This window comes from Styela clava, chromosome 11, assembly GCF_964204865.1.
Source record: "Styela clava chromosome 11, kaStyClav1.hap1.2, whole genome shotgun sequence".
NCBI classification, from domain to species: Eukaryota; Metazoa; Chordata; class Ascidiacea; order Stolidobranchia; family Styelidae; genus Styela; species Styela clava.
In genome coordinates this window covers 20,808,962-20,834,515 of record NC_135260.1, presented here as the reverse complement: position 1 = coordinate 20,834,515, position 25,554 = coordinate 20,808,962, and the positions used below count along the sequence as shown (strand labels likewise).

Genomic DNA, 25,554 nt, shown 5'->3' with positions numbered 1-25,554 from the left:
CTGTAGTACGGGGCGGATCATTGGCCTACACAGATTAAGTGATTCAACGGGAAATACCTTTTACTTGTAACGAATTATTCAATTGATGGTTAGTGGAGCAAAAAAGTTAGAATTGGGGTTTGTAAATTAGCAGTGTAAAATAAAACCATTTTACATGGTTGCCTTTTAGTTGAAGACCTTAACAGGGTCGCAGCCAAGCCTTCCGAATGGACGGATTCCACTTTTCGACAATTCCTATGCAACGAAATCTAAAACAATCGCCCGGTTACGTTCGGCTTTTATTGATTTTCCTCTAGCTGAAATCCAATAGAATCCATGGCCAGCAATATCGCCTGAAATCCTATACAATTCGATCACTCGAATTTATGACGCTTTTATCGGACACGAAGTGGACCTATGACCCCTAGGGGTTACCTGATCTGAAAAGACGTCACATCTAAATCCCCGACAAAATTTTAATGAGCCACGTTGACCAATTTTGCAACCAAAACACTTATATATTATGGTAAAAAATCAAGTTGCTGTCACTTTCTCGTTGAATAAAATTGAATAACATTGCTGACTTTATTCTGACTTAGTAGCTTATGACAGATTGAGCACAATAGTTTATTCTCCTGACTGGTAAATGCGTATTCTTCTTCCCATTCTGACTTGACAACTCTATTTTCATCTTCGTACTTTCGTTTTTTAATTGAGGACATATCGCACAGTAACTTAGATTAACTAACCGCAATCAAGCTGCATTACCGCCGACGCATCCATAAACATTGACCATTGTGACGAAAGATTTGCTGACTTGACTGACTTAAATTCAACGCTACAGCGATTTTCATACTGAAACATAATTTGTCCTTATCATTGACGAAAACTTCTTTAAGACTTTTAATAAATTAAAAGAGTTTACATTGAAGTTTTCTCTTAGTTAAAATTTGGATAATAATTTATGTTAGCGAGAAGAGCCGCACAAAAAGTCTGGCGAGCCGCATGCGGCTCGCGAGCCGCGGTGTGCCCACCCCTGGTCTATAATATGCATTCCGCTACTGATCATATATTCTATACAAGATTCAACGGCATTCCAACTCGGTATTTGACTCAAATACATCCACTTGAAACAAGAAAACTCTTCTAATGGTTTTATCCATTTATTTAAATACTCAAAATATCTGTCATACAGATTTAAAAAAATTTTCCCCTCCTTATTTCCTTAAAACAATTCACAGTTTTTTGATTTCGGCATCTTACGGTTTGGCACTGGATTTGAGCCATCAACTCTTTCAAAGGAAAATTTAGTATTTTAGTTGCGATTTTTGCTTTGTGTATTTTCCTACTTCTAGCCACATAATTTTAATACGAGCAATGCAAGCATTGCGTGCATTCTAGGCCATTCCGATTTGCTTAGGTCAAGCCAAAAGCCGCGTAACTGTCGTTCCATTTCCCTTTCACGGGCATTACGTTATACATTGATCAATGAAAAGGAGACATTGAAAGAAGATGGTGAAGAAACTGACTTTAATCGGGTAAATTTCATAGGCAGGTCTATTATTTATTTCATGGATCAAGTTTGGAAAGGGGACAGATCCCACACTTCAGGCAGCCAACAAAGTAGGTTGACCGCCCATGGAGGACCTTCTTCCCCTCAAAAACTGTTTTACAAGGAAACTAGCCTTGTAAAGCCAAGCGTTACCGAGGCTTATTATTTTCCTTACTCATAGTTTACGGCACAATTTGGTATTATAATTGAATGTATATTAAAAACTTCTTCATGCTACCTTTTATGGTGACTGTTGAAAATAAAGTAATATATTATCACGATTATCATCTGTACAGCAAGCATCTGAACATGAAAAAAAATGGGACGAGGAAGCTGCTGTTGCTAGAAGGACTGAAGTAACATTTGGTCAAGTAAAATGGCATTTAACGGATGCTGACGGTCAACGGACAATTGCAAAGTTTGAGTTGAGGAACTTATTGCAAAAGATTGTTGTTTTAGTCTGCTTTCAGCAATATTTGCATTTGCAATATATTTCATTTATTTTAGATGAATATCAGTCGATCGTGATCATCGGCAATTCTTCTTAATTAGTAATTGAAATTACTGTAATAATTATTAATCAGAACTGTAAAAAAAAGATCATTTCTCCAGCAAGAAGGTTCCAACTACGTGTGCAGTTTGACCGTTAATATCTATATACTCAGTCAACTTATTCTAATTATAAATGATATATTGTGGAATGTGGTTCTGCAGAGGAAACCTGAATTGTGGTTATGCACAATGTTTTTGCAAATATAGTGTTTCATCTGCTAGAGCTAGGCTCATGATGTAATGATGTTTTGTCATGTTCATAGTTTTACCAGCAATTCAAATGATCTGGTTTTGTTTCGAGAGGCTTTAATGTTGTCACTTCGAACAGAGATTTGAGAAAGCAGCTACTTGAGAGCAGAAAGTCACTAATGTTTGAGACAGGAATGCTTTGGTTTCTGTATATTGCACCAAATTTTATTACACCCTTGGTGAGCTGGTAAGTTACTTTAGTCTGAATAGATAGGTAGCCAATCAACTGGAAAGTTTGTAGTTCGCAGAGCGCATAGGTGGTAATAAGGTTATTTCGATCGGTAGAATTCATCTCTCATTTTGCTCAAACATTTCATGCATAAGAAGGTGAAAACATCCTTTTCGGATAATTAAAATCTACAGAGGACGGGGAATTTTATTATAAAGGGAAAAGTTTGCAAACGAAATCGCATTAATATCAATTTGACGCCTATTTATGGCCCCTTAACTGTTTTATTGTCCTCTTGTGGTGCCATGGCCCTCAGTTGGAAATCACTGTTATGGTTATCGTTCTGCCAACAAGTCCGTTGTGGTCTAAAGCAGTGGTTCCCAAACTTTTTGTACCATCGCCCCCCTAGAGTAGTTTATACAAGTTCATCGCCCCCCGGCACTGCGTAAAAAATGTAAAGTCTGAAACGAATATATTACAGACCGATTAACGAGACAAATCATAGTTTATAGTATTTTTTAGTGAGATGAAAGAGCTTGGTGTTCTTCAGCGAGATTTTTATAATATCTAAAATTACCCTGTTTACTGATGGAAAGGCGATTTCGTTGTTTTGATAGCAATAGTAGCACAGCTGAAAACCCCTCATCATATTAGCGGTCGGAAATAAAAGAATCTAGGGTTCTACCTCCTCAAAAACCGCCGTGTACTCTTGCCTTATAGCATTTAACCCCCTACATTCACCCCATTTTACATTTAGGGTTGCTAATCTTTTGCGGGTCGCATATATTTTTTGAAAGATAAAAACAGCGGGCAAAAACCGCGACAATTCGTGAACTCAACTCAGTCGTCTTATTAAAAAATTATTAAAATGACATTTAATGTGACACTGTCTTGTTGCTGCATCACGCTTGATAGCTTTACGACGCCAAGGTTGGAAGATTTTCTAAATGGGCATCACTAATCCTAGTTCTAGCTTGTTCTTTGTAATGTTCATTTTCGAAAATAATTGTTCGCACACATATATATATCGTCACGCTAATAACCGAATTGCGTAAGTCATTTTTGGCGATTTTGAGTTTTTTATAAAATAGGTATTTATGTAATGCTGCGCACCTGTCTGTTAACTCAGATTTTATTTTAAGAATTCCGAAACCCATAAAAATGTAAATTTAATATGACATGCACATTTGTGCAATTGTTTCGTCATAATGAATTATCATTGTTACCGCAGGACTATTGTGACATCACAAGGGCAAAATAACCTCAGCTAAGGATTTTCGAGTTTTCGCATCTCGGATTCTAGCTTAGCGCGTATAAATTTGAATTTATACTACAGTATGGGAAATCGTGCACTTGTGATAGTCACTGTCCGAGTCCAATTCACCTTGGTTGGCTTTTATATTGGGTGCATTGCTGTTTTATTCTTTATATTTAATCTTAGTCTTATTTCGGTGGGTGTGCAGAACGTGTTATATTGATGAAATATATATTTTCAAACATGAAAAATAATGTAATTGAAACTGATTAGCTGTTTTGGGGATTAAACATTGTAGATACTGAGAATTACATTCGTTTTTGGAATGTTTAGTTTTCAGGACTGGTGCATATAGTAGTTGCAAAATTGCGTATGTCCCCAAGTCATAGACACATTTCTGCCTAAGTCACAGTGCGCCATTATGACGTCACTTAACTGCGTCATACAAATTAACTTAAATCTGGATACGATCAAAAAATTGGACCATGGCAAATTATTGACTCTCAATGGCATAACAATATCATTAGGAAGTTTTTTACGTTTTTCTCAAAACTGCTAAAAATGACTTACGCAATTCGGTTATTAGCGTGACGATATATACTTCCAAACATCGAAATGAATGTTATCGCATGGTTTGTCAAATTTTGATAAAGATATTCTTTAAGAAGATACACTCTTACAAATATCCCTCGAATAGAATATGAATTTAATTCCTTATTGCATTGCAATATATTCTAATATTTACTGCGCTATTGAACCCCTGCACTCAGCATCAACTTTTATGCGTGTTTACTATATTGTCTAATTATAATTGAATTGTAGGCTCGTTAAACGAGAAGCTGTTTAATATAATTTTAAGGATATAATAAAATTTTGTCTGAACGTGCCTCACGATAAATTCTCTTACATAAAAAAATGTAATTTACTCCCCGAGCGTAGATTGTAAATAAAATTAATTCATCGCCAAAACCGCCGTTTGGATGTTTCCCAGGGCATAGACTTCCTTGTTTACTTCGTGACATTGGCCATTCAGCAAGATGCAAAAATAAACGTAACAATGCCCCCTTTTGCATCCGCTCAGACACATTTCTCACTCAGACAGATTTTCAGGCGTTTTTGAATTATATTCGTTAGTTTTTAGTTGTTTTCCGGAAATTTAAATATAAATAAAATAAGTCAATGATCACTTTATCTCCCCAGAAGTTTCAGTTTATTTACAGTAGGCAAAAATTTGGTGTAGAAATATCTTTGATAGACTAGGCTAAAATTCTTTACTGGTACTTTCAAAAAACAGATTGTTGAATGATATGAATTAGATTTTAGAATGATAGTTTGAAACAAATACCCCGTTTTACAGGCAACAACTCGCAAAACCACTCTTAAAATACGCACCGAAAATATAGGAAAAATTTTCTGATTATTTTACTTCGGCCGCCGTATTTTGACGACCACTGGGATACGGAAACGACCGTATCTTACTGCGAAGACGAGTCCAGCAATCCTTTCGCGTGTGATAATCGCCTACGTGATTCAAACATACGAAAGCACGCAGAGTATAGTAATCAAGTGCACGATGCGCCGAACAAAAACGCATGTCTGCACTGCTTTGTACAGTTATTCAGCTATTGGCTCTGACATCGTTTATGGCATAACAATTCAATTGATCTGTTCCCTTTTTCGCAACGCCTTGACTCTTTCGGGGGAGGATCTGCAGACCGTTTTCCTTCCAAACTCTTTAGAACCGTAAAATAATTTATCGCAAGGTTTTTAGTAATTCGTATGCGTGTTTTCGTACTCTAATTTCACAAAATCGAGTGCCAAGTCCCTAGATAGATGTGCTGCATAAGTAAAGCCCAAAACTACACCAACATCAACAGAAGCTTATAAGATTTGTTTCAGAAGGTTCTTATAGATGCAAACATTGATTAAATATCTGTGACCCACTCTCTTCGGTTCCGCGATAAAAATATAATTTTTGACCCATTCATTGAAAAAGGTTCGCCATCCCTGGTATAGAGTATAAATTTTTTTAAACCGAGTAATTTCTAGAAAACGCCGTCAAACTTTAATAATGAACTAAAATGAATGATAGTTTCAAATTGAATGTCGAAGCCCCTGTGGATTTCGAGACCCTAAGCTTCAGGCTTCAAATTTACTGTGAAGTGAAAACAGAACAGTTGATTGTCGACTTTTCTGCTAAAAATAGACGCTCAAAAATTATTGTAAACTTGATGGATATATGTCTTTTTATTATATATGCTAATTTGCCTGTGATTGAGTGTTTTTGGGTGATGATTTTATTAAGTACTGAGGTGGGATCTGATATTATGAATTTCGGTTTCTCGCCAATTCCTTGCCACCTGCGAGCAAATTTTTTTATTTACAACTTCGAATTGCAATTTGGTCCATCAAAACAAAATCCTGTGAACATGCGTAATGAGTTTCATACATGAAGATGGTTATAGCTGGCAGGAAAGATGAAAGAAGGTCAAATTGAGGAATTCATATCCCCGTTATTCAATATTTTTCAGGCATTTTTTGGGAGTTGGAAATTTGTGTTGCGGATTCACTCATATAAATATCTTAAGCATCTTGTCGTCGATGATTGCATATAAACCTTTCTATTTTTTTGACTGAACGTAATGTTCTAAAATAGAAAAAAAAATGGTTCCGATGACCCCACGACATAAGACTTGATAAGAAAGATATTTGTCAGACGAGGAGAACTGGCGATAAACTTTCCGACATTAAGACATCGACATCGACTTTCTGGCGTACAGTACATGAATGCAATAAACATTATTGAACGTGAAATTTGTTGTAGCAAATTAGCAAAGAAAGCATCAAAATGTAAACATAATTGGTATTTGTCAAGTTGAACGCATTAAAAGAGTGGAAAATTTGGGTAATGGTCGTGTTTGATAGAAGAATTTTTTAACTGAAACCGAAATAATTTAGTCTCGGCCCTCTTCACAACTTAACGGTATAGTATATAATACACAATTCACACAAACAGCCTTTATTTGGGCTTCACATTATGAAAAGCAGAATGATGGACATTTTGCAGTATATATTAAAAGTATACGAATTTCCTTTTATTTCTAAACGGTGATGCCCCCGAGCAATTATATCCGGAAACAGGCTTTCAGAGTCTAAGAAGGAATGGGATTTTCATTACTGTTTGATTCATTTTATTCGGCAGAATATGCGTTAAACGAAATGGGGCGACTTGAGGATAGGGATGGCGGAATCTATTCTTCTTGGAATCGAGTAGAATCGATTCCGGTGCATTGGAATCGATATCTAGTGTTGAAATTTAGATTGTAAACAAGGTATAATGTTTTGTGACGAGTTCTTTACATACCGGTATATATATATGTATAAATTGATATGTGGAGTTGCTACAACGCCGCAAACTTAACTATATTTGTACAATGACCTTCTCGCTCGTTTGCGCGGGTTGAGGGCACATGCCACATTTTTGACCATTTCTGTATGTTTTCTCTTGTTTATTGCGTTCATTACTTCTATTTACTTGGAGCAAGGAGTATCAAGAAAAGTGGAATTAAACTTGTTGGTTGCAGTTTGAAGTAGAAAATTACACACCTCAGAGATGGAACAGTCTGCAGTCAACAGACCGGAATAGCAAAAGAATTATTCCATAGAAATAATGGAGCATGTATTGAAAATCTGATCAGTGAGAGGGTATGGGTAGCTCTGAAATGACAGGCGGTGGGGGGTGGTGGAGGCTTCAGCTAAAATATCTGCGACCCACGAAGAAATGTTGCAATGGTGGAAACAAAACAAAAAAAACGTATCCAAACATCGCAGTTGCCATTCAAAAGTATCTCTTATCATTACCTACTGCACTAATTGCTAGGAAATTTTCAGTGATTGAAAATTGTAATTTTTCGCTAGAAGGCTATTACGTTTATTCATTTCAAGATTTTTGTGTGGATTCGTTTTTTTGTGTGAGCGATTTTGTCTACTCTGACAGATTGAATAACCATAATACTTAGTTTAGGCTCTCGTGTCAATATATTTGAACATTGCTCACTTGTTTCATTTGTTAGTATTGTTTAAGTGGGTATGTTTTCTCGGTAAACAATGTCGAGGAATCGGAATCGAAAATTTGGGAATCGGATAAGAATCGAATACTTGTAAGTACTCATCCTTACTTGAGGAATGTAAATTTGGCGTTATATGCGTTTTTATCCACGTTGTCACTGTTTGTCGTGTTGCTTTTAAAAATTTAATATTTTGATCTATGAAAGTTTAATAATAATACTATACTCTGGAATATATAAACGAACTAATTTAGCCATTCAGAGCACTATTCGCTGTATTCTGATCATATTCTGTCTAATGTCATAATACACGGCTCAAATTCATTTTATTCAGCAGGTATCATAATCTCGTATTTTCAATGGCCATTTGTGGGGTTTGTATGCTTTGGTGAAGAAATACTCTCTACCAGCAAGCACTGAAGCGGAATGAATGCTCGCTCACCTGCTGAAACACAAGCACTTAATTCGGGAGTGAAGACAAAAACAAGATTATGATGACTACCGTTGAATCGAAACAGAGCCTTGACAGCCCTTAACTACTGAATACAAGAAGAATCAGACGTTTTATGTAACAAACTGAAATTCTTTTGTCTGGTGAATCATTTGTATTGTGGTTTGAAATTGCTGAAATATCAAATTACAATAATAAATGATTCCCATCGAAGCCAACTGATATCTTCGACTACGTATTCAATATAGCGTTCCTCGACACGTGGCCACGCAGAAATGTTTAATTCAACTATGGAATATGTTTGGCCAAAATAATTGTTTACGGTAATGACGAAATTTACAACCGTTTGAAACCGTAGACTGAAAAGAAGGCTGAATCGCGCAGCTGAATTGGCAATAAAGCACTTGTTAATATCGAGTCAAATTTAAGAGGTTTTGTTGTAAATAGCAAACTAACTCGAGTGTCTATTATAGAATTAGTTGTAGTCATGGAAACACTATCTAAAGGTAATGAAGTTGGAAGCGATTGTCGTTTCAAATAGCTGGAGTCCGGGAGTACCAATAGCAAAATAAGAGAGCAACTGAGCAAGTGAATCAGGTTCACTTATAACTGCTGAATGGCAAGATGGAATCAACAGGTTGATTGTGAGTTTCAAAGCGTATTTTCAGTTTTAGTAAGTTATCATAACTATAATGCTGAAGTCAAATCTTTTTAAGCTGAATGTGATAAAAAGGAAATGCATCGTGGACTTCATCAACAAATGTCGTATATAGCGCTGTACAATGGAAAATGCTTTATAGAAACAAAAATATTTTGAGTTGGACGGGCTACAAAATCTCATTTGATTCTGAAATATTTTACCACATTGAACCTTTACGTAAGGACGTGTTAGTCGCTATTATAGTGAGAATATATTTCATACGCAACCGTACAACAAAAACAACGAAATTATCGTAATTTTCTTATTTTTCCTTCTAACATAATCATAAGCAAAAATAAGAATAAAAATGGCTGCTGGAACTGAATTGCAAGAAAAAGAGCTGATAGCAAAATCCAAGAGAATGCTTGCTACAACAAAAGATCCAATAGAGCGAATCCGTCTTCAATGCTTAACCAGAGGCGTTTCAGGGATTAAACGGATCGGGCAAATATTTAGGATTATGGATGATGGTGGGTGAATTTTTTGATATTGAAAAGTATAGTATAGTATAGATTTTCAACGAATTTAAATTGAACATCGTAAATTAATGTCAAAATTTACGCTGTAATGCTTCATGGGAAACAACAAAATTACTAAAATGAGGTATCTAACATATATATGTATAATCTGATTTTTCAATTAAATCAGTTTGACTAATGAAATATTGATAAATTTTCTCGAATAGTATGATTTTTTTTATATGTGCCTATTTCAGACAACAGTCGCAGAATCAGTTTTGGAGAATTTTGCAAAGGCAGCGATGATTTTGGTGTTGAGCTGACAGAAGAAGAAAGGCAGGAAGCATTCGATGGATTCGATGCAGATGATTCGGGTTTGATAAGTTTCGACGAGTTCCTGGTTCGGCTGAGACCTCCTATGTCTCATAATAGAATTTCTATTATCGAAAAGGCTTTTAATAAATTTGATAGGTCGAATGATGGAATAGTAACCGTGGCTGATGTGAGAGGAGCATACAATGCAAAACACCATCCAAAATTTAAGAACGGTGAATGGACCGAAGAACAGGTGAGTGAATGCGTATAATTGAACTGGATACTATGTTCATTATATATTTTTGTCTAACGCTGTCCGCGTATATTTGCGTTTTATTATGGAATCAGGATCCTCAAATACGAAATATATATATATATATGATTTTAAAGCCTACCTCTCGCACGCGCAAGAAATAAAATCACAAAATAATTGAAATATTAGATTGGCAACTATCCACATGTATTTCGGCTTTAGCTTATCGAAAAGAGCCACTGTGCCGTGTCTCTTTCTTTGTGCGTTTATAAGTAATATGATACTACTTTTGTATTACGGCGTCAGGTTTTCGTCATTACGCCGTTATGTTTTCGCAATTAACTGCACGCTGTTTTACCCACCCCAGATCATTCCTAATTGCGATATTATGTAAATTGCTTTCTCTTTCATTTACATTATAGGTCTTTGGAACCTTTTTGAAAAATTTTGACTCGCCCACGGATCCGGATTTGAAAGTAACGAAAGAGGAATTTATCAATTATTACGCAGGATTGAGCGCGAGTTTCGATACCGACATGCAATTTGATTACATGATGAGAAATGCATGGGATTTATGAGTCAGCGAGTGTTAAGCAATATTCTCTTTCTCAGAATGACCAAGAACAAAAACTTGATTTTTTTCGAGTCCGTTACATGAGGCTCTCATTTCTACACTTTAAAAAATTTACATACAAGTTAAAGTCACCAATATGTATTTTATCATATAAAATAAACGATAACAAATTTAACAAAGCTGCTTAATTCTACAAGTGATATTTACATGTGAAGAACAGAAAGTCGATCATACACAGAATAAGAGAGCAATGCTCAAATAGATGGACACGAAAGCCTAAACGAAGTAGTAGTACGGGTATCTAATCCTTCACCGCACCAGTGCTGTAGATTTCCTGATTTCTCGACTAGTCATCAGATCGCAACCAACGCGAAATCGCCACAAGGTGCGCTTTTTTCATATCCCATGGAGCCATCATAAATCTTTAAAATATTTATCAATAGCCTCCTCGTCACAACAACAATCTCTCACAACTGAAAATTTCAATTCAAGCAATTGGTCCAGTAGTTATAGAGAAAGCGATTTTTCACAACAACGCAGTGGCGTAGCATCCACTCCCGCAACCCCCGCGTTCGCGGGTGGGCCCACAGCGCAAAGGGGCCCAAGCGGTTAGAATTTAGAAAATGTTAGCCGCAAAACCAAAAGTTGCATTGCAAAACCAGTAATGCACATCTAACGTTGATGTTAGTACTGCTCGAATCGTTTTGTTACGTAACAATGCCAGGGAGTCGTCGATTTTCGACGTCTTGTGGTTTGATCGCACCTGCAAAATTACGAAGGATGTCAGAATGATGTCGAAAGCAAAACTTCTCAGTGGCGCACAGAAACGCAGAAAAAGGGCTGAAGAGGAAGCACGTATGAAAAAAATTAAAGTAACCAAGATAACCGGCAAATTTTATGTTACCATTGCCTTTTAATAGCGACATTTATGCTTTTTGACGAAATAAAAGAGCGTTGTTTTAGCTTATGTCCGAGAGTTTTTAGGGTCATTACTCATTTCCATGAAATATTTTTGCGGGGGGGCCCACGAGAGTCTTGCTACGCCACTGCAACAACGATAACAACTTATTGGAAGAATACCACCATCAACGCCAATAACGATCCAATGGCTTTCGTGTCCTATAAAAAAAAAACTATATAGTTCAGAGGTAACCGGGGGTAAGCTTACTTTGACTTTCATTCGAAGGAGATTTCGTGAGCAAGAACCTTTATCTGCATCAACGACTGGTTTCTATTTTACACGCGATTTACGACAAAGCGGATTGCAGCATTTTTGGTATCAAAACGTCAGATGTCTTAATAGATGTTATTGTGCTTAAATTCCCAAGAGATTATCAAAGACAGAGCCATTTTTACTGATAACGAGACAGTCTGCACAGTCGAGAGAGTGAATTTTACTTTCGAGATTGTCAAGAAGTAATCAAGAGAAAAACATATGGGCCGTTGCGGACTTCTTTGTCTTTTATGGGCTTAAGAGGGCCTCACAGTTTCTTCGTCATACCTTAATACTTTGGTTCTCAATGTATGGAGTACAAAAACTCCTCATTTGTGAGAAGTAAGAATTTTGTTAGAAAGTGAAGTATCTTGGAAAGCACAGATCAACAAAGGGTCTAATAAAATTATGCTTGTCATACGTCCTTATTTGGTGGTACATTCCCGGTTTTTCCAAGCTGTCCCACCGTCCCATCCGAAAGACTCGAATGTCCAGGTTATGCAATATGCATGGCAGACGGCATTCATAAGTACTTTTCTTGATTGATAATATTACAGATATTTTTTTTAAACAAAGTCAGCACATTTGTCAATGATTTGCGACGTGGTTTTGTAATGTCACAATTATTACCGCATATTATTTGGTTCCATTACATTTGAACCCGTAATTTGAACCCACGACAATTGCACCTGCATAGCCTACTATTGCACCTATATGGAAATTTTTTTTACGGATATTTGAACTCATTCTAACCCTAACCCACGAATTTTAGCACCCTCATATAGATTGAACCCACGGATATACGGGTGCAAATGTATGGGTTTAAATGTACGTGGGTTCAAATGTACAGTCACCATACTATTTATACGTGAGGGTGGCGGAATCGAGTCCGGATTCGATTACAGAATCGATTCTTCGCGGATTCGATTCCGATTCACTGGAATCGATTCTCGAGTTTAAAACTTGGATTGCAAACAATGTGTAACGTTTTGTGGCAATTCCTTCACACATATATATGTATAAACTGCTTCACTGCTATGTTGAGTTGCTACGACGCCGCAAACTTCACTATATATAATATATATTTCGCTAGAAGGCTTTAACGTTTATTTATTTAAAAAATCTCTGTGGGTTCTGAGGGATTCGTTTTTTGTTTGCAATTTTGTCTCTCGTGACAGATTGGATACTCATACTACTAAGTTTCGACCTTCTTGTCCGTCCAGATATTTGAACATCGCTCTCTTGCTTGATTTCATAATATGGTATTGCTTAGTCAAGTATGTTTTTTCGGTAAGATATGTCGAGGAATTGAGAATCGAATATTTAAGAATCGAATACTTGTAAGTAGGCTACTCATACTTGGCATTCTTATTTATACGTCGCCTAACTGTGAGCTGTAGGCTACGTCAAATCATGTTTGTAGGATAGGATTTACATACTTATCCCGGGGTATAGGAACGCCGATAAGACGGCTTAATCATAAGGCGAACCACGGCCTCTCGTACGGTTACCAGTCCATGTCGGGTATGGAATTATTTAGCCAGTTTTTTGTTTTTAGATGCATGGACTTGCTGGTGGAGGAGGCCGAGACCACCCTACGGTAAGGATGCCAAGTATGAGTACTTACAAGTATTCGATTCTTAACCGGTTCCTAAATTTTCGATTCCGATTCTCGATTCCTCGACATAGCTTACCGAGAAAACATACACACCTAAACAATACTAACAAATCAAACAAGTGATAGATGTTAACAATATATGGACACGAAAGCCCAAAGCATCCTAGCGGAAAATTACAAATTTTAATCACTGAAAATTTCCTAGCAATTGGTGCAGTAGTTAATGATAAATGATATTTTTTCATAACAAGTACATAAAAATGAATTCTAACAAAAATATAATAACAAGACGATTTGAATGTCCACTTTGTGTCAAACAATTACTGTCATAGTAAAAAGCTCGATCAGAATTTGGATACGGGAAGCTCCTCTGAGCTAAATGCTCTTTATGATGCAGCGGATATTGCTGGGATACAGAGGTACTTTTAGATGACAACCGCGATGTTTGGATACGTTGTTTTGTTGCCACCATTGCAACGTTTCGTCGTGGGTCGCAGACATGACACGAGTTCTGTCATTCGAATATTTTGATATCTCAGCTGAAGTCTCCACCTCCCTGGTCAATTCATCATTGTTAACGCCAGTCACTTCAGAGCTACCCATACCATCACTGATCAGATTTTCAATACATGCTCTATTATTTCTATGGAAGAGTTCTTTTGCTATTCCGTTTTGTTGGACTTCAGACTGTCCTGATGTGTGATTTTTTTTGTACTTCAAACTGCAACAAGGTTTTTTACTTTTCTTCTTGATGCCCTATGCTCGAAGTAAATAAGAGTAATTACGACCCAGAGACGTCGAAGTACGGCCGAGATCGCCATGGCGACCTACCGCAGTAGCCTGTCACCGGATCACTCATAATCACGAATCGGGTCCGACAGCCCAGGCAATTCACATAACGGCAGTGAGCACAGGCTTCGTCGAAAAGATGGCTGGACGGTCGGACATAACGCCACGACATTCATAGAATACCAATCGATCTCTTCACAGAATCAACACCCCCGACAACAAAAATTAGCAAAACGGTTGCAGCAATCCGGCTGCTGGCATCCCAAAGTATACAGACTTACCAGGCGGCTACCAAGCCGTTAAAACCAGTGGATTAGATAAGACATTCAGCATTTTCGCACCAAAAAGGCCCTCCTCATATGGCCACTCGAGAGTATTATTCCCAACAACGAGAACCGCAAGGATATAATCTGTAGAACACACAATCCTATTTCGGAACTGTACTTGTGCGTAAAACATATCCGTTTTAGTTTACCTGACTTAACCAGTCGTAGACAGAAGTATTTCTCCGTCGTCAGGGCGTCCGAGATCCCACTATATTTCCATACCACAAGATGAAGAACCTTTTCCTAACTACACTCCAATATACCATTCCTGCCACAATATATGTGCGATAATTATTTTTATTTACTCTACTACTTATTAATATATCTGATTACATAGGGGAAGATGAGATGATGCGAATGTTTGTGAAAAATTGAATCTCAAAGATTGGTCGATCAAAAGTGAGAACTTGGTTAATAAAGCAATAAGCTCAATATATCATATTACCACAATTGATTGGCCGATAGGTATTCAAATCTAGCTGAAACAAGTGGGAAAATAAAGTCACTAATGATATGTATCCTTCTACTTTAGGCAAAAGTAAGTCCGGCTTCGTTGTATACTTTGAAGACTTTCTCAATTGCATTAACATAGGCGGCAGTGCGAAGGTCCAAACCCAAGTTGTAATTCATGGCAGTCCTCATGATTTGCTAATAGAATATAAAAATGTTATCATAATCTATTCAGCTTAAAAAAAAAGTGTGATTTGTTTACTTAACACTGGTGTATCCAACAATATCAAGAAATAATATTCGGTACTTCCGAAGTATGTGAACCAAGATGGCGGACACCGGAACACAGTAAGTGTACCAGGTTTTGGGGTCGGGCCATCCTATAAGGTACAAATACTACGAGAGCCACTTGGCTAGTCCCCGAACTCGTAATAGAACTAAAATAAGGAAAATTAGAATAAAATTATGGTTTAACCCTAAACTGGTACACATACTACATTCCGGTGTCCGCCATCTTGGTTCACATACTTCGGGAGTACCTAATATTCTATACCAGGGCTACTCAACTGGTGGGCCGCGGTCCGAATCCTCATCTAATTCTTTATTTTGTATCATTAGCCCCACCCTTCAAGTTTCCTTTTATAAAATCACTTTCATAGTTTCGAATATACATAAAAAGAACTATAACACCATAATAAACAATCTTGATTTTCTAATAATCATTAGCCGGCTGAGGAAGTGCGTGTTAGAGGATGCTGAAATATAATTTCTGCGAAGACCGGACCCAAATATTAATTTTGAAGTTTTGTATGCGGATCTCCGGTAAAAATAGTTGAGTAGCCCTATTCTATCGACATCATAGATAAAAAAAAAATAGGCATGTGCATATCACCTCAGAAAATCACTGCATGAAGCGCAATTCAAAATTCTTTGTCTTGTTAAATATTTCAGTATATATTTTCCTTTATCATATACACATATCTATAAATATACATTATATGAAGGCATTCTTACCCTGGCTGATCTCTCCATTGTGTATGAAAGTCCGGAATGTACAATATCCTTTTCAGATGCACCCTGAATGCAATATGAAGATTTATTATAAGGTGGTCCAGAAATATGTACTAATATGGAGGTAACTAATTTTGTTCGCCAACTTTACACCAAGTTGTGTAAAGGGACTGAAGCCTACAGGCCTCTGATTCACTTGGGTAACACAGACAGTTTTCGAAATAGAAATGACATAAGGAAAATCAGAATAAAACTAGAGCTGCGTGCAGCTTTAACAGGCTTCCCGCGTAAAAAAACTGAAGACGCGTTTTGCTCACTGGAGCGTGAAAGCGTGGTCAGTCATGCATAAAATTTGCAATTTATGATGGGGGACTTATTATCTGCATGTGATGTAAATTTTCAAGTCTCTAAGTAGTGTCGTTCTCGAGAAGAAGATGAAAATGTAAAATCCTATATTGCTCACTGGAGGGTATCGCCGAGGTCACTCATGCGTATTCTTGACATGTCGTATCCGGAACATGTCCATTAATCATTGTTATGAATTTCAACCCAATACCATGTATCAATTTTGAGAAATCGCAAAAAAACCGAAGACGCGTTTTGCTCAATGGAGCGTGAAAGCGTGGTCACTCATGCATAAAATTTGCATTTTATTGCTAGCTGAGAACTTCTGCACATTTGAGGTGAATTTCAAGTTTGTAGGACCAATTTGAAAAAAAAATAATAAAAATAAATAAATAAATAATACTAATAATAAAACACAGGAATACAATAGGTTCCCTGCTGACAAGCAGCGGGAAGCCTAATTATGGCTTAACCCTAACCTGGTACACATACTACGGGAGTACCTATTATAATTAGATCTGATTTTTAAATAAGTATACACTGCAAAATACAGTCGATTTATTCATAGTTATTTGCATCATATAGATTAAATAAAATGTTTATTTACAGCAATATTGCCATCAACATGCATAAATGGACAATTCAGTAATAAGTTAAATAAATAACCATATGTGAATCATTCTATATAAGAAGCTACCAGTATAATAAGTTTTTTTGAATAACAACAGAGAGTCTCCTATGAATATTTCCAATTTCAGTTTTATTATGCTTCAACTTTTACAGAGACAACCAAATCATTTTTTTAAAGTGACATTGCATTGTACTTACAGCAATTTTCTTTTGAAACATTTCTGAAGGAGTGACTGGAATCTTTCCTCCATATTTTCCAAATTTTCTCTCTAAACTTTGCTGTACACTGTCTGTAAAACAAAGTACTTGCTAAATTAAAGCAGTGTAATATATTTAGGATAGGATTTTACATAATTATCCAAATTCATTCTTTTTCCATTGATGGTTAATACTTTACTATAACATCTGAAAATATCTACATACCTAGCAGATCGTAGTTTGCATCTCTCTCATATTTAAATGACAGACGTCCATAACTTACGTGGTTGAGGTTTTTCAACCACTCGAAATAGGAGACAGTGACACCACCAGCGTTCAAATACAAATCCTGTTGAAACACAATTTGATATTAAAAAAACAAAACGAGACAAGGGCACAGGAATAAATAAGGACAAACATGTTTTGTGAGATGTCTGAGAAAAAGGACAATTTCTCAAATACAAGGACAGTATGGTAGCATGCATCCAGGGCGTGGGGTAGAGAACTTCAACTTTACGCATGCTTCTAACACTTAACATAAACAAGTATGAGCTGAGACAATAAAACATTTAAGTTGAAAAAACCATGTTACCGAATGTATTTAATTTTGTTCTGAAGAATTTTAACTACTGAGAGACTAGGCAAATGTCTGAAAAGGGCAGTTTAAAAGATTTTTTGAAGAAAAAAAAGTTACTTGAACAAAACTATACACTACTCACAGGAATAATAAGCTTGTTCATCTCAAGCAATATCTTGTCAGCTGCAGGGGTGATTGGTCCATTTGCACCTTCTCCTATTATCTGCAATAATTAAGATTTACATTATTTTCACATATTTGACAAATAGAGAGTTACATAAATATATGTGACAGAGACCCAGACTAAACTATCTTTTATATACCCTCAGCATGTTCTGGTGTAATATATGTCAATAATGAAAAGAATAACAAATTGATTCAAACTTACTCTGGCTTTAATTCTTGTTGCATTCTCAGCAGTAATCGCCTTTTCCTTAGCACAAGGTAAGAGTATATCACATTCCTCTTCTAACAAGCTTTCCCCCTTGTATTCAGAAGCACCTGGGAATCCAACAACTGTACCTGTTTGCTGTGAACATTGAAAAAGATAACAATTAGCTGATGTCAGCTATTTGACAAGCGAATCATATTAAATAACATAATAATTGATCGTGTTCTAGCATGCGATTTATGTATAGGATTGAATGGATTTTGCAAAATTTCTCAACTTGTCATCGGATTTTCTCATGCTATATCTCAGTCATTGCGCAATTTATAAAGTGTTTTAAAGGAGCATGAATTGTTATCACTATGAATCACACAGACCAGTTTATATTCTTCCAATTCTCTTGGATCAATTCCTTGTTCATTGTAAATGCTTCCATCATATTCAATAATGCCAATACATCTAGCACCATGTCTGCAAAATAGAAATTTTTGAAAACTAAGTTAAAGAGACTAATTGGCAACCAAAAATACCTTATTTTAACTTATGGGAAACAAACCCTTTAGGTAAGCATGCATAAAACGAAACAATTTTCTAATAACATTTGCCATCCTAAAATAGGTTCACTAAAATGGATACTGTATACCTGCTGGCTTCCTGAAATGAGTCATTATCCTAGAAACCTCAATGACTAGGTCAAATATAATAAATTCTGCAATAAGAGAGATGATACTCGTTTCTCATTTAGTGTCCCTTCTAATTTATAGCATCACAGAACCTTAGAAATTCTTGTATATTTTGCTTTCGCAGTCAATTACAAGGGGTAGGTGAGGATAATATAAAAAATAGAAACCTGTGCAAATATCTCATGCTATGTAAACCAACATTACCACATCCTTGCACAATGAAGGTTTTGTCCTGGAATCCTGGGGTAGTGCCAATAGCACTCATAAAAGTTGCTGAAAAAAATAATAACAAAAATTAAATCCAATATTGATAAAATTTGTGGTATTTGCTATGTGATAGTTTGAATCAATGTTTAAATATCTCAGTTGTAAACTGGCAAGAATGTGAAGAAACGGCTTAATGGGCTTGAAATCAACAAACACACAAGAAGGTATAGGAAACCAATAACTACCAGTATATTTTGAGCAAAATTATGAAACATCAACGCTTTTTAGGAGTGAATAAATTATACCAATTCATCATTGTGGAATGAGACTAGGGTCGGCAATACCTCGCTTAGTCATTGTCAGTTGTCACTCTATTTAACTTCTTTCATTTTTTCCAAGTACGTAATGCAAATATATCTCATTATTGTTTTAAAGCAGACAGAATATGCAGAGGGTTCTGTTTACAATTTCAACAATAGAAATGCATATCTAATCGAATACTGTTCTAAAAAAATTCCTTAAAATGCAATAGGCTACCCAGTTTCTGAATTAAATATTGCATAGTTTCGAAATAGATTTTAATCATTATATACTGATGTGGAGTACAGATATTCAAAGACAAATAGAACTATTTTTATCATATTAGTTCAACTTAAGATATTGAATGTGTTTTCTAAATATGCCATATGAAATAATAGATTAACAACTTAAAATAAATAGGTGTCTAGATACAAATAAAATAAGATGTTGCCTAGAAGCATAATTTTAAGGTGATATTGAATTACCTTCATTTATGAAGTTTTCTATTCCATGAAAAAGACCCTGGAAAATAAAGCAGAATTTAAATGATCTTGATCTCAAGTTGTGAAAATATTTGTAGATTTTATACTTTGTTTTACAAATAACGTTTGTATTATATGATTGAATAGTTGAATTGGAATAACACAAAACATTTTGCAACAAGAACCATTCATTCTTTGAATTTCGATCGCAAAAATGTGAAGCAAACTACCATAACTAGAAGCAGTCTTATGGGGGCAACTACGTATTCTGCTGAGTATGCAATGAAATAATCTTATCATGCATTTGTAATGATGTTTAGCTGAGTAAACTAATAATGGCTAAACATAATAGTCATATACATCTTAATTTGAGTGAATCTCAAAAATGAAATCGTGATCATGAATAAATAAGAAAACTGTCTTCAACTCGGAAAGAAAAATGGGCCAGAATAGTTTAAAAACTTCGACTTCCTTGCAGAGAGAACATTTATGTCAATATTGATTCAGGACTCAACATGATTTAAATATAGAAAGCAAATATACTTATAACATGCTTGCCTAACATGTGGCTTGTGTAAAAGTTTTAATCGCAATGCAGATGGAATTTTATGACAAAAACTTTACATGGATAATTTGAAACTGCCAAAATAAACTATACTCTTAAATTTAATAAATGCCAATAATTGAAACTAGTCATATGCATATCGAATTTCTCTTACAATTGAATCAAGTTGATCCAAGGGACCAAAAGAAAATATTAAAATTAGGATAATTTAAAGTAAAAAGGAAGATATCGGATTGGAATCCAATAGATTCATAATGTATATTCCAGCATATATCTGTACGGAGTGCGAGTTGGTGAGCAAGGATTGACACCTAGAACTAAACTACGGTCTACAGGTGAGTAACACAGTAAAATCAATCATTGAAATTGATAAATTCAAGCAAAAAACATCTGAGTTTATGCAGTCAGCAATAAGTCAATATTTCTAATAATATTGCGAAACAAACAAACTGAAAGACCACCACTTTCAGTATTACTTCGTATGCAAGATTTCATGGAATGTATTCCAGAATGACAAATCAGTGAGTCACAGTCTATATTACAATTGCATAATCGTGGTTGCTTTTATAATATGTACCATAGAATATAGAAAATGCTCACAACTTTTTTATCAGAATAAAATTCGCAACTTACTCTACCGGTTGCAGATACGCGACCATGAATTCCACCCTGTGTAATTGGTTTCCCAGTTACGCAAGCATGAGCATTTAAATCCCCATAGCCATGGGTCATTGCATATGTGTCAGCCATCCAACACATTTCTCTGGGACCGGTGTTAACGTCTGGGGCTGGGACATCAATTCCAGGTCCTGAATAAAATGATCATCATCATGTAAAGGGTAATAGGAAAATAAATACAGCATCATTTATACATTGATAGCATTATTCATACATTATCATTTTTTAATAAATTCTGTTATGGCATAGAAAAGTTTACGCTTGATTTGTTTTAAATAGCAGCTGCTAAGTATATCTAATTCCCATTATGATAAAGCAAGGACTGTAGCGTGAAATTACCCCCGAATCAATAAGTTAATAGAAACATTGACATTTTGACAATGCATTTTATCCAAACCAGCTACATCAAGAAATTCTGGTAATGAAAAATTGAATAGCAGATTAAAATTGTGATAAGAACAAAAATAAGAACCTAAAAATCCCTTTTTGGCAAGCTCCATTGCAAAACGTCTTGTTATCTTTTCTAATTCTCTTTCAGAATAATTTCTTGGATCAATTTTAATTCCAGCTTTTGCTCCTCCAAAAGGAACATCTAAAAAAATAAACTGCTTGATAGTTTAAAATATATAATTGTAAAGACGGTTCTATAATTTAGTTATTTCAATACACAAAATTCTAGATTGAAATAATAGTGCAAAGTAAATACAATCATAAATATGGAATTATCACATGCATTCTATATTCGTATAAATAGGAAACTCAAAGATATATTTTGAATTATGAATGTGGCATCAGTGCAAAACTAAAGATAACAGTACTCATAGTACAAGGAGAAGTAGGAATAGATACGATATCTCACCAACAACAGCACATTTCCATGTCATTAAGGATGCCAGTGCTTTCACTTCATCCACATTTACATCAGGAGCATACCTCATACCTTTAAATAAAACCGAAAAACCTATTCATATCAAAGGAACAAAGCCAGTAATTTCAACATATCATAATATGCACTGTTAATTCTTATTGTAACAGCTTTATTAGAATAAGTAAACAGGATGGCAGTAAAAACAAATTTCTTTCATAAAAGCGTACTTTGATTCACATTGATTGGAAGAAAATAGAACCTGCCTATCTTAAAGTTTAAATATATTTTGGATGAACGAACTACAGGAAAATAATAAAAAAACTTCATAATTTCAACAAATTAGGATTTCAAAGCACAAGAGAGCAGATGTGTAAGTAGATATATATTAAAATAAAAAATAAACATTGCCAAGATTTGAATTCGAAATATGGTTGGACTGAATCTGAGTGAATTACCTCCTTTAGATGGAACTCTGTGTTGACTGTGTTGTGCTCTGTAGCCAGTAATAATCTCATATTCACCATTGTCTTTTCTCAGAGGAAAAGTTACCTTGAAAAAAATATTTATGAGATTAATGTACATTAAAAATTTAATTAAAGTAATCAAAATAGTACCTCTAAAATATGATTGCATGGCCTCATCATTTGAAAAATTCCCTGTACACGGCTATGCATTTGCTCAGCAGGCAGACGACGACTTTGTGGTCCTCTAGTATCTGTCCTGTATTGTAATCATATGAATCATCGTGAAACATCAAAAAAGTGAGATCTTTACTTGATCAATAAAAATTATAGCAGATACTTACTGATTATATAATGTATCCACTAATTTATCTTCAACAAGCCTTGCGCCATGCTCGAAATATTCTCCAACCATATCAAAGAAATTTGGATCATCATTACCTCCAGTTGTAGAATAATTTGATCTGAATCAAGAAGAATAAGCTCTGTTATAAAATTCCAATGATCAATTTAATGTATTAACCATGCACCTTCGCCACCCACTATCTTTGTATCTAACAAAATTTCTGAAATATTATTTTCAACAATAAATTTATCTGTTTACTATATTTCTTGAATATGCAAAAATCAAAATATATGTGTGGCGTATACCTGGATATTGTCGGCACAGCAGTTTTCAGATCAACAATTAGATGTTGCCGTGCAAGATTGCCTATATTACGAAGCATGATTAATGCTTGGCTCTCCTTATGATTCCAACAATGTTTGATTATTTTTTGTAATCCACAAATTTAAGTAAAATACCCTATAATAAACTGTGTATGAAAAATAAAAACATTTCAATAATGGTGCAGATAACAAGTACTTTGAAACGATTGCCATAAAACATGTAAACAACAAGCACCTATACTTTTATAGACTATCACAGTATAAATTTTGTCCCAGGAGAATTGATGAGATATATTGGTATTGTGGTATACCGCATGTTGTTGACGAGATACTTTAATCAACAGATCCACATCGGTCATATTTCAACTATGCAGAAATTATTTTTATAGTTATATAGTCTCTTTCTAAATTCCCCAATTTTAGATGACTGCGCTATGGAAAAATAATATGCGAACATGACTAATAATTGTATAATACTGTAATATCACGCTATTGCAGTATTGACATCGTCATCAATTGTTCATTTTATCATACAACTCCAGCATTAAAATCCACACATATACCGGTACTGTTATCATGATATAGCCTAGCTTTAACTCATAATTGCTTAAACTAAAGTCCGACATAACGTTATACCTTTTCTTTCAGTTGTGAAAGTAAGCGGCGCATCACGCACAAAGGAATATCAGTCCCTGTCATTGACGCATTGAGTAGACAAGACGGGAGAGCTATTTGTTCGCCGGTTCTGTCGTTTGTCATTGGTTGACCTGTGTCGGTGTGTCTTTTCGTTTATGACGAATAGGCGATACGAAATACAAATTACTATTACGTCATATTTGCGGTTACAAGATCGCAAAACATGTTTTTGAATCGTCTACGGCAGTGGTTCCCAACCTTTTTTGCTTCGCCACCTCTTTTTAATATATCCTAACATACCCCTTTAGCAATATTTCCTAAATTTATATTATGTATAGCATGGCCATATATACATTTATTCGCTATCAAATTATCCAATGTGTTAGTTGGGCTTGCGTTTGTACAGCCAGCGTTAAAATTTGGGGTTGTGTATTGGGCCAATCCAATTCCATGTCGTTATTATACTTTCATTATTTTCTTTCCTAGGTATTGGTATGTAAAAGTGTCGAAAATTCGCGGTTACACAGGTGTGTCGTAGGCTCGTAGCGAAGGAAAAATTATTTGAAAGTTTCGATATTTTTGGATATGATTATATATAAATAAAATATAACTCTGTGGAACGAAATCGATATTGGTGAAACAAGAGAGCGATGCCTTGAATATATGGATACTGAGGTCAAAACGGAATATTTTACCCACAATTTTCCCAAAATACCGCAACAGAGCTCACCAAAATTTATTGTCAACGAAAAAAATTCACTAAATCCAGATATTTTCTCCTATTGTCGTGGTTGGTATAATTTTTAATATAGTAGTCAGGTGGGGGTTAGAAATGACAAAGCCCAGGGTCTCGACCCAAATCCCTCGGCTTCCAGTCCCCAGTAAAAAAGGGTGTTGAATTTTATTTATTATGCTTCTATTAGTTAATTAGTTCATTACTTCAGACCACTGCGGTTCATATAAAAACAGCACAAACAAATAAACATAAGTAAAAACAAAAATAACACAATAAATACATAAAATACTTGATACGACAATCAGATTCACAGTAGATCTCAAAAAAGAGTTAATACAGTAGCCTAATTAAATAGGCCAAAAGTGAAGTATAGAATTCAAGATAGCCTGTCATAAACAGTATCTGGGAATCAAATTTTATGACTATCTAACATTTTAATAATTTGAAGTTTATGATAGATATGATTAAGTTGTGCATAATGGCCAGTGCCGGACACAGCACATATTTATTCTGCAGGATTTCTCCTATTTATTATTCAGTTCGCCGTAATAGAGTTTTATCAGCTGATCCCAATACAAAAATACCTAATACATATTGAATATGTGAACGGAATAGAGAGTTATAAACGATGCTCAAAGTTGTTACCGCAATAAAATGTCGAAATATGCACAGTATCCAACCGACTTATATTACTTAGCAGCAAAGTGCGTTATTTGAATATTCCATTTCAATGACCTGTCTATACATATGCCCCAGATAATTATAAAGTCACATTTTTCAATATAGTCTGTAATGATATACCTGAGGAAGTCTGACTTTGGTCAGAGGAAAAGTTACATAAATATTATTTATCTTCATTCCTTTTACAGCGAGCTTGCAAAATATACATGTGGATCCATCGGAACAAAAGCATAGAAGAAGGATAAGTAGTTAGAAGTTGGCTCTTCCTATCATGAAAGCGAATAAGTCTAGTTCACTCTTGTTACATTAAATGTAGTGAATTTGGATAAAATAGAATTTTAATATTTATCCCAGGGGACAGGATAGCCAAAAGAGGGCTTAATCATATTGCAAACTATGAACTCTTGTGTGTCCGGTTACCAGTCTATGTCGGGTATGGTAACAGTTACCAAGTTATTTTTTTTCAGAT

At 35.3% G+C, this 25,554-nt stretch overlaps 2 protein-coding genes and 1 non-coding gene across 3 annotated transcripts; 1 reads left to right on the top strand and 2 right to left on the bottom strand.

Moving 5' to 3' along the window:
• Positions 1-1,569: 1,569 nt before the first annotated feature.
• LOC120348210 (U12 minor spliceosomal RNA) lies at positions 1,570-1,722 on the bottom strand. Its single transcript, XR_005570188.2, has one exon. It is a non-coding gene; the product is annotated as a U12 minor spliceosomal RNA (small nuclear RNA).
• A 7,517-nt stretch (positions 1,723-9,239) lies between these two features.
• Positions 9,240-10,753, top strand: LOC120347827 (calcyphosin-like protein). The gene is made up of 3 exons (XM_039417931.2): positions 9,240-9,444; positions 9,690-10,000; positions 10,423-10,753. The coding sequence occupies exons 1-3, from the start codon at positions 9,282-9,284 to the stop codon at positions 10,576-10,578; spliced, it is 630 nt and encodes a 209-aa protein (XP_039273865.2). The 5' UTR covers positions 9,240-9,281; the 3' UTR covers positions 10,579-10,753.
• A 4,046-nt stretch (positions 10,754-14,799) lies between these two features.
• On the bottom strand, positions 14,800-23,175 carry LOC120347576 (glutamate dehydrogenase, mitochondrial-like). Its single transcript, XM_039417603.2, has 16 exons — positions 23,015-23,175; positions 22,708-22,827; positions 22,517-22,622; positions 22,358-22,451; positions 21,894-21,974; positions 21,507-21,626; positions 20,990-21,165; positions 19,795-19,831; positions 18,970-19,075; positions 18,497-18,590; positions 18,120-18,260; positions 17,874-17,954; positions 17,380-17,503; positions 17,155-17,246; positions 15,985-16,047; positions 14,800-15,168 (listed from the first exon to the last, which is right to left on the bottom strand). Exons 1-16 carry the CDS (start codon positions 23,089-23,091, stop codon positions 15,049-15,051), a joined length of 1,632 nt encoding a protein of 543 aa, XP_039273537.1. The 5' UTR covers positions 23,092-23,175; the 3' UTR covers positions 14,800-15,048.
• Positions 23,176-25,554: the final 2,379 nt, after the last annotated feature.